Raw genomic sequence first — 15,469 nt, forward strand, 5'->3', positions numbered from 1 at the left:
TGATTTCGAGACCACCTCAGCCATTGTGCTTCCTGACAGATGTTCTTCAAACTTATCAGGAAACTCTGGTCCCTCTTTCCCTTTTTTAAATAGAAGATCAAAGGCACACTAGCATTAACAGAGGATATGCCTCAGTTCTCAGACCTGAAAGGAGTTTTTAAGGCTTCCTGGATAATGTGTGCAAAAGTCCTACAGTTAGACATTATTATTGTACAAGCATCATTCTTTGTTTTGGGTGATGTGGTCCAACAGGGCTTCCCTAGTGAAATAAAAGCACTGCACTGCTTACTTGTTTGCTGAGTGTCAGGGTGAGTCCTTGACCATAGGTCTCCTTCAGGCCTGCAGGAGAAGCATAGCATCTGAGCCTCCCCTGCTGAAGAACAGCCACGTGGTCACTGAGCATCTCAGCTTCATCCAGGTGGTGGGTTGTGAATATAATTGTGCGACCTGAGGCCAAGCACATGACACATCAGAGCCAGCATTACAGAGGCCCTTTCCTAGGAATGGTAGACTGGGCTAGCATTGAAAGAGAGTCACTAGTGTTTTCATTTATATTTTCTTTATTTGCATTTCAAATTTTATCCCCTTTCCTCATTTCCCTTCTGGAAATCCCCCTATCCCATCCCCCGTCCCCTGTTCACTGACCCACCCACTCCTGCTTCCCTGTCCTGGCATTCCCCTACACTGGGGCATCAAGCCTTCATAAGACCAAGGATCTCTCCTCTCATTGATATCCTACAAGGCTGTCCTCTGCTACATATGCATATTGTTATTCATTCTATGGGGCTGCAAACCCCTTCAGCTCCTTGGTAGCTGAAGTTGGCCTAGAGATAACTATGTAGCCAAAGCTAACTTCAAGACTACAGCAATATTTCTATTTCAGCCCTAGGATTGCTGGGAAGCAAGCCACAGTAGTTGGCTTTCAATTTATTTTTAGAGTCCATCTAGAAGGAAACAATGGAATGTAATGCAAAGAACAATAGAGAGTGGAGTGCCCAGTGCCAATTCTTGCTATAGATGTATTATAAAGACCATGGACAATATCTTTGCCTTCTAGTTCCTGGATGCTAAAATTATATATTCATTGACTGACCTAGGGTCATCAGAGACAGATTAGTTACTTTTATTAGAGCTATCATGCAGTTCAATTGCGTGTCACCATACAATACACTAGTCTAAAAACAGAAGTCTACTCAGCCTACATTCTCAGTGAAAATTAAGGAAAAAGAGATACTGTAAGAGGCTAAGAGAATAGAAAGAGGAACTGAGAGACATTGGCTTAAATTACATAAACTTTAGTAATTTTCAGACCTGTTACACAACACAGTGGCTATAAGTATTCATTTTACATGTGAAACTTACGGAGAGATTAGGCCTTCAATACTATACACATACACATACATACATACACACACACACACATACCCCAAAACCATGTGTTTGTAAGGTGATGGGCATGTTAATTAGCTCTGTTTAATCTTCTCTGTGCATATAAATATGAAACACCATGCCATATATACAGTTTTTATTTGTCAACTACACTTTACTAAAGCTGGAAAAGGTAAGTAAGTAAGTGATTTCAAAAGAATGTAGATCACAGCCATGGATATTTAATCCATAATGGCCCCTGATGTATGCTACAAGAACCTGAGATGCTGTTCTACTCTCAAAGGATATTCTCCCAAGCTTTAGTTGGTGGAGCCTACCCTATCTAGAAGTTCTTCTCCAAAGTTGCATTTCCAGAACCCACCTCTTGAGTAGCTTTAAAATGATAATACCCTGTTGTGTATGGAGAGTCCACACACCAAATACTGAGGCATTCACTTTTGCAAACAGCTTATTGACTCCCTGGAGAAAGCATTTCTTCTGCAGTGGTATTGATGAGTGCAAACTCACAGTTGAGAATGAGAGACATAAAAAGCTTTTGTGTCAACCTCTCCCCTCACTCTTCTCCCGAAAGGAAACAGTTTAAAGAGGATGCCATTGAAGGAAACTTTTAAAAATAGGGGTGCTGAAGTGTATGTAGATCTTCATAGTTGATGGCTTCTTGTGGGGTTGGGGTGAAGAAATTGGACTTGTGTTTATTTATTTGTTTGCCTGTTTGTTTTATTCTTCTTAGTTTTGGGGGAGGTCACAAGGGTGGACCTTGGAGAACTGGAAAATGAGTGTGATCAGGTACATTATATAAAATTTTGAAATAATACAAATATTACTATGTTAAAAAATATGTTTTAACATCTGGTGTTTCAGAGAGAGGGGGGAGTGAGGGAGAGAGAGAAAGACAGACAGAGAGACAAAGACAGAGACAGAGAGAGACAGAGAGACCTATGAACTAGTAAGACAGTCTCCTTTTGTAACAGAGAAAACTGAAGGTTAGAGGAACATGGCCATCTCTCCAACATCACAAAGGAAATATACAGCCAGTCTGAAACCTGGCCTAGGCATGTGGTTGTAATATGCCAGCTTGGTCTGGTGTCTCTGCCTCATTAATGATCTTCCTATGGAACACACTGAAGTGCTTGCACCAGGGCTAATCAAAGGCTTACACTGCTCACCAAAAAAGCAAGAAATACACAAGAGATTCCCAATAGATTGAGCACCTTGCACACAGTGTTCTGATGGAAAGTCTCTTTTCTACTCAGCAGCTAACATTTGTTTTCACACTGTCTTAAATCTTTCTCACAAAGCTCTGCCAGTTGCCAGAAGCTTTGAGGCTGTTTACAGGAACAGCTGTACATTTTCATTTTTGAAGACATGTTTTCTTCTTGCTGTTCTCTAGCTAATCTTCTTACAGACTATTAATTTTGCACTTCAATCAGTATAACACCAGTTCCAAAGGAGTCTCCCAAAGATGAAAATAATCATTGTTAAACAACAAAGGATATAACGGCAGAGTTTAATGAAGACAATCTTGTTTTCTGACTTACACGGCATCTGTCTATTCTGATTATTTAAACTTTAAACCCTCCGTCAGCTAAATGTTCAAGAAAGAAAGAGCAGGAGGATGGAGAAGAAATGTCTTTTGGACATTGTGTGGCTGTTACACATATGAATCGACAGCAGTGTGGCTGTCTGGATAAGATCAAGCCAGTTGTAGATGAGGGAGGAAAAATAATTCTTTCTTGAGGAGATGGCCACTGCTGGGGCTTCTACATTATGGTGGATAGCTCCAGCCCTACGCACCTCTGGGTAGTGCTAACTAGATTTAATGGGTTATAAAAAAAGACATGAAGATGGAAGGGGGCATGTTGGGGAGTACACGGAAGGAGTACACAGAAGGAGTACACAGATAGGGGAAATATGTATACTATTTTATCATATACATGTATGGAACTCTCAAAAGTTAAAACAAATTCCAGAATAGAGAGAGAAGAGGGCTCCCAAATAATTACTTGCAGCCACTGGGGGAGGTATAGTCAATTTTTTCTTTAGGGAATGACTAATAGAAAGTTGTTCATGTTGCACTAGATGACCCCACACTCATACATATGTGTACAGCATTAGATGGACTCAGTGAGCTATTTTTTAAAGCATAAAGTTGGAAATTTAATGTGTTATTGAGATAGGAAGAACTGGAGGGAGGCAGTGGGGGATGAGTTCATTCAAAATTATATATATTTGAAATTTTTGAATAAAAATTTAAATAAATAATTATTAATTGTTAAAATATAGTTAACATGCATATTAAGAATAATTCTATCTCTGATTTTTAAATCACACAGTAGTAATGAAATTGCTGTGTTTAATTTGTACAATCCACAAGAGGAGGGTCATTATAATCCATTTATCTAACCTTCATCTATCTTCTTTATCAGCCCCACTCAAAGTGACAGGAAAGTAAGGAATCCAATCTCAAATTTTAATCAGTGTAGCCAATGTTTTTCATCAGAGCTTCACATTTTCTCATCTGAGGCCCTTCTCCCCAAAGGGCATACAGGTAAATGAAGCAAAGAGGCTGAAGGAACATTTAAGGTTAGGGGTGAAGAGTATCTCATCTCTTTTGGTCTGTGTGTGATGACTGAGACCAATAGGCACTGTCCTCTTACTCCTAGCATTTGTAGATTGGGCAGGGACTCCCTAGAGGAGTCAGACCAGAGTACTTTATATGCTATGCCTCCAGCTTATCTGAGGAATTCTGGCTGCAGACTCTGAAACCTGCCTGGCCTCTAGCAAGACAGCTTCAAGGCCAGCATCTCTCACAAGCTCTGGCTCCCTCTCCCTGTTGCAGCTGAGGGTCTAGGAAAAGTGAGAACACTAGATAGATCCTGATGCTTCCCTGGGGCCAAGTTTTATCCAGCATCCTGACCTCTGAGCCAGTCTTGGGACCTGATCTCATCCCTTGTTCCATCCATTCTCCCTTCATTCCTCAAGACCCACAATGTTTAGCCCTGCAGGTCAGGGCAAGCCAGCTCCAAAGACTGGACCTATATTCTTTCCATGCAGCTGCCCAAGCTAAGCCAAGCACACATGAGACAACAAAGCTGAATCTTCTGGCTCTACTCCCAGCTTCTCACTGTTTTCCTTCCGTTATTCCTCAGAATTGTGGAATAAAAGGTACAGAATTGCTGCAGTTCTAGATTGTTCTTTTATCTAGGTTTTCTTTTAAGACCAATCCTGCTCTAACCCTAAGGAAGTTGGAGTTTTAAATCAAGCTATATTAAAATTATATGCTTGGAAAGGAAAAATGGAGGGAAAGAAACCTTTTATAAGATTGTGTCTAGTCTTGCCTCAGTTTTGATAGTTCTTCATCAGCCCTAAGATGTACCTCCCTAATTCCTGTGTTCTATTCAAAGAAAGTTTCTATGTGAAATGCCTATTACAGTACTTCTTACTTGCCTGGAGTATAGAAATAGATGATGTATGGTAGAACTTGTCTATCTGATGCTAGTAATACTAAATAAGCTAAAGCAAAGGACATATGGACATTTTAGTGGGTATAAAAAGAAAGAAAAAAAAAGATGTATGGACCTTCTAAGCCAAAGACAAATTTCTCCCTTATTCAGTCAGCTTTCTCTAGAGACATGAGACTATCACATGTCCATGTCACCATGCCTCAGTTTTCTTGTATAATACAAGGATCTAAGGGCTATCATTTAGATTTAAAAAATCTCCCAAAGCTCTATGTAGTAAGGGCCAAATTGCCAGCCAATGTTTTTCATCAGAGCTTCATTATCAGACTTGATAATGAGAAATAGTGGGACCTGAAGAAATGAGACTTGGTAGAAGGAAGTTAGGCCCTTGGATCAAGTCTTTTTCTGGGTCCTTCCTTGCCTCTATGCCATTATAAGGTGATCATCTTACTCCATCTACTATAATAGTCTGTACCACCATAGTCCAAAGTGAAAAGGCTGTAATAACTAGCATTAATTATAATCTTGAAGAGCCTAGAGTCTTTTGAGAAGAGAAACCTTAGTTGTCCTGAGAATAAATCAGGAAACCATGTTTGTACTTGGTTCCTGCCTCCAATTTACTGTCTTGAGTTCCTGCTCTGATTTTTTTTCAATGGTAGATAATGATTAGGAAGTATATGATATGAATTAAAATAAACTTTTTTTTTCTCAGGTTGCCTTTGGTGCAGTAACAGGAAAGCAACCTAAAATGAGGACTAACCACTCATTTCTGGAAGGTTTGAAACCATGAGCCCAATCAGGCTTTTTCTAAGTTAATTGTCTGCTACACCAGTGAAAAACTGGTCCTTGATGATCTCTAATTGCATCCTCTTATTCTTCATACTTCTAAAATGGAACATAATTTGTACAAAGCCATTTCAAATGACACCATCTATAATTATAGGTCATTAATAGTATCATTGCTAATACTAAGTTAAGAGATTAAACACAAAGTAGGTATTGTAAATATATTAGTGAACATACATACCATAAAATATTAGAATATTTTACTTGTTCTGAAACATTATCATGCATCCTTAATTGTAATGTGACTTGCTTCATGCATACAATACCCAACCTTTTCCCAAGTATATCATTGTGGAGCAAGAAAGTGGAATGAGTCTCATCACCTACCTTCTCGGTACTTGAGTAGAATGTCCCAGAGACTGCGACGGGAACAAGGGTCTACCCCACTGCTTGGCTCATCCAGAACCACTGTCTTTGACATGCCCATGAAAGCAATGCCAATGGAGAGCTTCCTCTTCATGCCTCCAGAGAGAACTCCAGCTGGCTTGTGCTGATGCTGAGTTAGCTCTACTTCATCAAGAGTTCTGCAACAACAAGGATGTCCTCATTCCTCTCCCTGAACACCAAAATGCTTCTCTCTGGGTTTCATGTCATATACAATGGCTTACAATGCCTGGAGTCTTTATAAACCACATAGGGGTCTTATGTCAAGAGTTAGGTGTGCTAAGCATAGTATCATTGCCTTTCCAGATGGACAGATGACACCATGTCATTGGATCAGGCATGGTGTTAGTCATGGTATCTGACCAAGTACTTCTGTCAACTCTCTAGAGAGGAATCTCCTCTCTTCTTACTCAGGTCTCCTGCAAAGAAGGGGCTGCATTCTTCTAGTGCAATATGGAGTACATTAGCAGAGCAAAGCCCCAGGGTCTGCCAGAGGCCTTGAACTCTCTGGACCACTCCACATGAAATTTTAATGGCCCCATTTAACTATGTAATCATGAATTTATAATGATGCCCTCTGCCAAGTAGAAATCATTAATTATCATTAACATTAGAATAAGTCTCCAAGTCTTGAGAGTTTTAGATGTCAGAAAACTGGCAAAAAGACTTTTTGTATTGTTTCCCTTAATATTTTCCAAATATTTTGATCATATTTCTTCTCCTCCCCCAACTCCTTCTGGATCCTCCTAATTTCCTATTCATATAACTCTGTATTTTCCTACCTTTATGAAAAAGATAACCAGACAATCAAACAAAAAGAATCAAAAAGGCAAAAAAGACAGAAGCAAAACAAAACACACACACACACCAAAAAAAAAAAAAAACAAAAAAAAAAAGACAAAACAAACAAACAAAAAAAACATGAAATCATTTTTGTGCTGAGCAGTATGCAGTGAGTCATAAACTTTGGAACACTCAGGAGTAAATGGGATGTCAAACCCCTTTCCTCAAGGCTCAGGGATTTATTTGAAAGATGAAATAACAAGATTTTTAAGAGCCAAAGGTAATGGGTTCCTCCAAGGAAACAATGCCTTCCAGACACAACAGGACTGGTACACATATGCACTCACAGAGGCCATGTCAGCATGCATAAGACCTGAACAAGTTCAGCCCAGACAAAACCTCAGCATGGAGACAGGAAAGTGAACCCCAAGTCCCATCCCTAACTACGCAGTCATTTGCAATTGGGAGCTGCTAAGGAAAGGGAAAGTCTGTGGTCTCCAAATGGAACAACATTGGGTACACATCAGCTGCACTCCATCGCAGGCCCCATGCTCAGGAGTAGCTGGCCAGCAGAAAGACTATTAAGAAGACTTTTCTCCTTACTCTTATTTCTTTTCCTGCACAGTCCCATCCCCACTATGCTTTAAAGGCCACACAATGGCTACATACTTTTATTATTTACTTTAAGTCTTTCCATTTACACCTTTTCTAATCAGCAAGAGTGCAGTCCCTCCTCAAGAGTAACAGACCTGCTTAGCACTTCCTGACAGCCTACAATGTAAGAGTCACTCTGCAGCAAGGGAGGAGAAGGCTGCAAGCCAGGTGCAGGGTACAAGGTGCAGGAGAATCACAAAAGCTCCCCACAGCTGAGCTTCAGGAACACTTGGCTCCTGGAATGCTTCCAGATTCCTAGGAAAGCAGCAAGTGAATGACAAGGACTTCCTTGTCTGATGAATAAGGAAAAATTTCTTGTCAATTTCATCCTGTCTCGTCTTTTCTGCCTGAGACACGGAGAGTGCTCAAATCAGCTTCTTACTGTCTTGCTTTCAGCCGAGAGCCAAGGCAGTGTGTGTTTAATCCAAGACTCAGAGAATACTTGATGCTGGCTAAATTTCTACCAAATCTGAGGCAAGACTAAAGCACTGTTCTCTAGGTGTCCCCGTGGTTGAGGGGACCCTAGCAGGAAGGCTGAGAAAGGATGGTTCCATTCAGCAAGGGTCTGAACTCTGTAACCTACCAACAACTTTCCCCCTGGACCATTCTAGCACAATAGAGGACAGGATCTCATTAACTCCACTGGAGAGTACATTAATGACAAATGAGTTGGCAAAGAAAATCAACAAGAAAACAAGGTATTTTGTTTTCTTTTCTTTTTTTGTAAAGCTCTCAAATGCTTTCAAAGTTGCATGTGCTTACAACAAAGAGCTTCCTGTTTTATCTCTTCTATGGACAACGCTCAGGGCCTGAATCATGCATCTGCATTCCTAGAATCTCACGCAGATGGATGTTGTTGATGACTGTACCCTGGCATTTAAATCAATGAATTCAATACCAGCTTATGGCAGTAGAGATTTGACTGTTCTCCAGGTAAAGCCATATTGTAAGGCCTATTGGACTCTTGGGTATTGTCTGAGGACAATATATGAAAGCCTTCCTCTGGTGCTAAAGAGGGACACTATTGCAAAGCCTGCTCGTTCCCAGGCTGCTGGTTTCAGAGCAAGCTCACATGCTTAGAGCAGACATAAAATCAGAGAAAAGTAAACCATTTGCAAACGTTGCCCAAGTGGTTTGCTTTATTTTGTTTTGTTTTCCTTGATTTTAAAACCCAAGATGACTAAAAGGCTAGTGTTTTTCTAATTATGGAGGTTTGACAAATCAAAAGAAAGTAGATAATTTCTATGAATTTAAATCTCTGATTTCTCATTAAAAAAAAAAAAAAGGACAGGAAATCTCCCTAATAAGAACATCACTAAGCAACACAGAAACTGGAAAAGACTTTTTCTCATTGCAAGTCACAGTTATGTGCCAAAAATGTGTTTGGAAACTTCTCTTCAATTATTCATTCATTTATACAGCAAACATTTACTGAACCCGTACAATGCATGGCACCTGTTACCTACCTACTAGGGGCAGAGAAATAAATCAAATTTTGTCTGTGATTCAAGAAACTCAGAGTCAGGTGGAAAAGCCAGATAAGAAACTACAATGAAACACAAAGAAGCTAAGTCCCAGGTTCTGTGGGAATGCCCTCTGACTTTAAAGGAAGTAGCAGAAGGAGTCTGCCAGATGGACAGTGAGATTTGGCAAGGTAAAGATGTTTGAGTAGTGTGTTCCAAAGAAAGTTGTAAAACAGTTGCCAGGACTTGACAGGAAATGAATGACATATGCAAAACATAACGACAAAAATCCTATTCTATCAGGAAAGGGGAGGCCACACAATGAAGCTTGGATAAGATTAGTCAAACGGCCCTGAGTCAGGTCTTATATCTGTCATAAAACTTCTCTCTTTCTAGGTCTTGTTGTAGGGTGGGTGACTCATCATGACTTTCAAGGCATCTTTTGCCACTTTCCCTAAAATGGCCAGCCTTGAGGCCAGGCCACTGGGAGCTGTCACTGCGACCATATTGCTATGATATGCCTATCCTGGGTGTGTTCTTAGGCTGACCTGCTCCTAGGTTTACTCTCTTGGGATTCGTAGGAATTTCACATCCAACATGGCGTATGCATCTCTGCCTCCACTAATGGCATTTACTCTCAACCAAGCACACAGCTCTGCCTCCAGAATCTCACTTCTCTGCATCCTTTACAGACATTTATATTTCAACTGTATACACTTCAATCTTCACGCTAGAGAAAACTGTTTCATTGTCCCTCACTCCCTTAAAACCTTCTTCCCTTTAGCTTTAAATCCATGCTCATCACCAAAATCACGTTTTGCTTACATTCCTCTGTTTATTATTTATTGATACTCTGTACATATACAAATGTACTTTATTAATTTATATACTCCATTACTTCCTCTATTCCCCCTCCCACAGAACCTCTTCCAGCAAGTCCCTTCTTACTTTCATGTGGTCTTTGTTTTGTTTTGTTTTATTTGTTTTTGTTTGTTTGGTTTTTGCTTTTTGGTTCCTTATTTGGTTGGTTGGTTTAGCCTTGTTTGTTTCTGTTGTTCGTTTGATTGTTTAGCTCTACCAAGTTTAATTAGGGTAGCATGCATGAGTGAGAGGGGATATTATTTACTGGAACATGGGCAAGTAGCAAAGAAAATAACTCCCCTTTCTCCAGCAACCATTAATTTTGAAGAGTTCAGGAAGAGTAGGGCCTCATGAACCTCTCCCACATTCATGTTAAAATGTTGACCAGCCTCATTTTGTGTAAGTGCCATGCAGGTAACCACAGCTGCTGTGAGTTTATGACAACAATGGACACATCATATCCAGATGACAGCATCTAGTTGCCCTCCTCTCTGTCTTCGCCCTCTCATATTTCCCCTGCCCTCTTTTCTGCAATGTTCTTTTATACTTGGGGAGATGGGATAAACATCATATATAGGGCTGAGTACGCAACAGTCACAAATTCTCAGCCCTTTGATTAGCATTGCCCTTGCCCACTGCAAAGAGATGCTTCTTTGCCCACAGCTGAGAGCAACACCACTCTATAGGTATTAAAACAAATGTTAAGAAAGCAATTTGACACCTCATCCATTTAACAAAACAAAATGAGATTCTCCCATAAGTTCTATGACCTCCCTAACCATGGGCTCTTCAAAAGGTTTCCAGTTTCTAGTTGCAAGCATAAATTCCCTCCTGTGTAGTAGACCTCAACTCCAAGAAGAATGCTGTTGGTTACCCCCATAGCCATCATGCTACTACTGCACAATAGCCATGGCTTGTCTCACAAGTTGGTAAGATAGTTCTCAAGTTTCATGCTAAATAAGACCACTGATGACTGTTCTTCCCAAGCAGCTTGCATTGCACTCTGAATGCTAGTCAGGAGCGTGGAGGATCCAACTTCATTTCTCTATGTCTTACAACCACTTAATGTGGTGCCTTCAAAGACTGAGTCTCTTACCATCCAGTTCTTGTGAACAGTAGCAATAGTCACTATTGTTTTGGGGACAACTAGGGTATCCCTGATAAATAACTCATGGGAAGACATCCCACACCTGGCACTGGAAGATTTGTTTAAGAATTTCTACGAGGATTGTTGTTCACTTATGCAGGGAACTTCTGTTCAAACCCGCATCTTTATCTGCATCTCTATCTCTATCTTCATCAATACATGTATTCATGAGAGGAGGTTCTTATGTATCCCAGGCTGACTTCAAATGTACTATACAACAGAGCTGACTATGAGCTCATAATCTCCCAATCTAGCCTCTGCCTTCCAAATATGAAATTACAGCATGAGGGACAATCCCCAGCATATGTACTCTTAACTCTGAAACAATGCTGAAAGCTGATAAAGGCTCCAAACACTCTGCCTTGCCTCCTACTACCCTGTATTGCTGTATCAACTATGCTCCATAGAGAGATGATCTTTAGCTTCTTTACAAGGTCCCTTAGCTTCCCTATAACCAGCAATGTTCCATCAAGCAATCTCCTCTCTAGCTCCATCTAATCATTCACTCTCTTCTGGATCACTATCAGCAGTAACAGACACTATGCTATAATTCCCGTCTTTGCACCATCCTGTAATCTCACTTGTCCAATATGGCATCATTCTAGTTCTATGCTCCTGTTGAGTAAAAGCTGTGAAAATGTGCTATTACTATCTTTCCTTGCCTCTCTCCTTAAATGACCTAGAAAGACCTACCTCTATTCCCAAACTTCTTTTTTGAAGTTCAATAATTTTTTGAAGTTCAATAATTGTGGCTATGCAAAGGTCAGGTATCAGGCTTTATCCAGAAAAAAAAAACTGAAGCAATCAACCCTCCCACCTTTCTTATGAGGCTATAATCATTTGCTGGTTGTCCTTCTTCCCTACTCCACTTTCTTTTGGCTTATTCTTCCTCATCTGACATCATCATCAGGTAACTGTAGACATAACACAATCCATCATTCTCTCTCTGCTCCACTTTCACATACTGACCTCATTTTATACGAAGAAAACCTGTCCCCAACCCAAGTTCCATAATGTCCACCAGAATTCTTGGTGGTAGCAATTCGACAGCATCTTAATGACTCCAGGTCCAGAGATGGCCTATCTTCCTTAGACCAAAGGAGGAACAGAACAATTATTATCTGCCTCTTGACAAGTGTTTACTTCACATATTCTACAAGATCTGCTACCTCCCTTGAACTCACATGTTAATGAATTCAGACCTTAAGGAAAACAAGCTGTGTTACAGAACACTAATCAGAAGTATGTTGGCTCAAAATCAGATGTTTTCAGTTTTCCCTCCCTCTAATTGAGAACTACTGTCCTAAAACATGATCTCATTCTGATTGCTTTTGTGTAAATTGGCTTTGTTGCTAGGTAACATGCTGTGAATTGATAACTGTTAAAGGTTGCCTGGCACCCAAATAAGAAAATGAAGTTTATGTAGCATTGTCAGGAGCTTGATTTAAGCCCCCAGTCTCAATCACAGTAGAATTCAATATGGCTCAATGTAGGCACAGATTTTCACATTTAAATAAGTATGTAGAATCAAGATATATATATATATATATATACATATACATATATATATACCTGACAAAAACTAAAACAGATACTTTAGTGGTGGCAGAAGAGTACAAGCAAGAGAGGGAGGGGACAATAAATAACAAAGTATGTAAGTGAATAGGAGCAAAGTACAATGGTAAACATATATGAAAATGTCACAATGAAACCCATGATTTTATACAACTTAAAATATGGGAAAGAAATTTTAATTGAAACAAGTGACCTATGCCATTATTGTAAAAAGGAATATGTTGTATGAAGCCAATTGGATAGCTACTACATATGTAGTGTATACAAAACCTAGTTATTTCATATTGAGAACTAACTCGTTTGAGATGGTTTTAAGTTGTACATATTAAGCATGTTCTCTGTATATTAAAGAGAAAATTGTTACTTATATTATTTATGCTATCATTCACTCCAAAAAGATATTATGGGGTGAAGATAGAATAGCATTTTACATCAGAAAACATACCAATGAGGTGGATTTTGAGAGAGAAAGAAATGGAGAAAGAAGTGTTTATACAAACTTTGTGGTGCCATATGCCACTTTCCACAAGGGCTCCTGTCCCTTGAGGATTTTTTCAATGAATTTGAATTTGATTTGCATCTGACCCTCAGAGAGTGAGCATCTGTCCAGGGAGACATTTGATTTGTTTTACATATGCCCTTGTCATAGATGGTGTCTAAACACAGGCAGCTATCACAAGTTGAAATGATCTAACTACCCAGCTCTTCCAGGAGTGAACAAGGGAGATCTGTGCAGCAGTGCATTCCTCTGAAACAGTCTGTCACTTTCTACTGAAACTTTGTACTAAGAGACCATCACAAGGAGCTCCAGGGGGATTCCCACTGATGCTCTGCTCTCACTTCCTGGCCCCTGAGATATATGCAAATTCCTCATTCTGAGTGTATGCTCTTGTTTTATTTCTAACAAAAGAAACTCCATAACACTACTTAGCCCCATCCATCTTGAATCTTGTGTGTATACCCAGACAACTCTACTCAGTTAAGACTCTTCAGAGCAGCTTCAGAGGAAGCATCCATAAGGATCTGGGTTCCTTCAGTCCCTTAAGATCTCTACTAAAGGATGCTAAGGGACATATCTTGACCAAATTTTAGAGCTACTAGCACCTATACACATTAGATGCACTGATCATAGTAACAATTTCCACTTCTCAGGCCATCAGACTGTTTATAGGGCTAGTTATGCTGTAGCCAAGGCAGTGCACTAAAATGGCCTGGAAATTCTTTCTTTCCTACCCTGACAATTTTGTCACCCTAGAAGCCTCGGTTCCTACATGCTGCAACCCGGAGTAAGGCATCCAAATGCACTTGGTTTGTAAGAGCCCTAGGGCAGACCATCACTTCCCTAGATGAATTGTTCATCTCTCTGAGGATCAGCTACCATGTCTACAAATTGGAGACAGTCTCCATATTGCTCTGGGAGGATAATTTCAAATGGAACCACAACATATTCTCCATTTCCTGAGGACTCTCAGGAATGCCCACTGGCCTGCTTCTCCCTCAGCCTCTATCTGTTCACTTGCTGTAAACCAAATCTTCCCCATCAACCCATATTACCACCTGTCTTCTTCTTAATTTCCTAGGTGTCCCTCTTTCCACTCGCATCCACAATCGTCCTGTGATATAGCCCACACTACTCTCCAGGTTGTGGAAAACTGGAATAATGTGATTTCTGCTATTTATCTTTTATTCTAGCTTTATTATTAGTGTTTCTTCACCTGTGCTGGCATTGATGAGGAGGCCAACAACAGAGGGGCAGCTGTTTCTCTGTCAACAGTCTTTCTGGAGACTATGTAGTGTGGAGAAATCTACCTTCCAGACCTCAGGCCAATGACAATCCTCAGCTCATTCGCATCTATATGCCTGATGAATTTGATGCTCTTTACCATGCCAAATAAGGTTCTTGTGACCCATTTCCTTGTCTTCTTTTGTATTTTGCTTATTTCAGGACAGGTAGAATCTCCCTTTATTTCAGATACAAAAAACTTCTATGTCCTTCCTATCCGTATTCCCAAGCTGCCTCCGTTCTTCCCCCACTTCAAAGACAATACAGATAAATCTATTTCTTTAAAAAAAAAAAAGTCTTCTCTAAGATCCCTGCTGCTGTTGGTTCTGCCATGCTTCTATGTATAAGAATCATTTGCTATTTTTCTCATATTTATAGAAACAGATGATATTATTAAATATCTGTGTGTTCTTCACCTGCATAATTGGGCAAAAGAGGGAAAGGAGAATCATGAACTGTTTACTAACTTGTTGACTTGCTGCTGTAGCTCCTTCTTGGTCCACCAAGGTGCTTTTATGGAGGCAAAGAGCATTAGGTGTTCACGCACAGTGAGGTTGTCCAGGAGAACATCCTGCTGTGGACACACCCCCAGCTCTTCTCTGACCTTGGACAAATCTGTCTGCAGATTCTTGCCATTTATGATGATGGTTCCAGAAGTGGGAGGAAAGAGCCCCATCAACATGGATCTACAAAGAACAACAATCAGTATAAACAACATCTGGATGCTGTAAATATTGAGCCCCATAAATCCCAGGTGGTTATACAGCCTATACGGAACTCATCACTGTTGACCAGCTTTCTACATAGTCCATTACAATGTAGGGAATTCATGGGGATGTTGGAGTATCCAACTATGAAAAGTGGGCATATGGATATGCCCTGCCTCCCAGAGGAAAGGGTATGATATTATTCCTCTACAGTGTGTCAGACTTGGGGGATGGTCCAAGTATAAGAAGGTAGACACAGTTCCATTTATATGGAATTCTAGAATAAGTAAACAAATTAGTAAGTAACAGGTCAGTGGCCACTTGGGAGCTAGGGCTAAAAGATGACACAGTATATATTAAAAGGGAAAAGAAATGCTCCATATCTTCACTGTGGTGTTTGCTCTGACATTAGATAA

The 15,469-nt window shown here is 40.1% G+C and overlaps 1 protein-coding gene across 1 annotated transcript in view; it reads right to left on the reverse strand.

The window, feature by feature from the left end:
- Nucleotides 1-15,469, reverse strand: part of Abca13 (ATP binding cassette subfamily A member 13) — a 485,227-nt gene that overhangs the window by 227,030 nt on the left and 242,728 nt on the right. The window contains exons 38-40 of the mRNA XM_021177120.2: nt 14,814-15,032; nt 6,024-6,220; nt 290-447 (exon numbers count right to left, since the gene is read on the reverse strand). Of these exons, the coding sequence (XP_021032779.1) occupies nt 290-447; nt 6,024-6,220; nt 14,814-15,032 (574 nt within the window). The remainder of the gene's footprint in view (nt 1-289; nt 448-6,023; nt 6,221-14,813; nt 15,033-15,469) is intronic.

Source organism: Mus caroli, unplaced genomic scaffold, assembly GCF_978045245.1.
Source record: "Mus caroli unplaced genomic scaffold, Mus_caroli_1 scaffold_13, whole genome shotgun sequence".
Classification (NCBI taxonomy): Eukaryota; Metazoa; Chordata; class Mammalia; order Rodentia; family Muridae; genus Mus; species Mus caroli.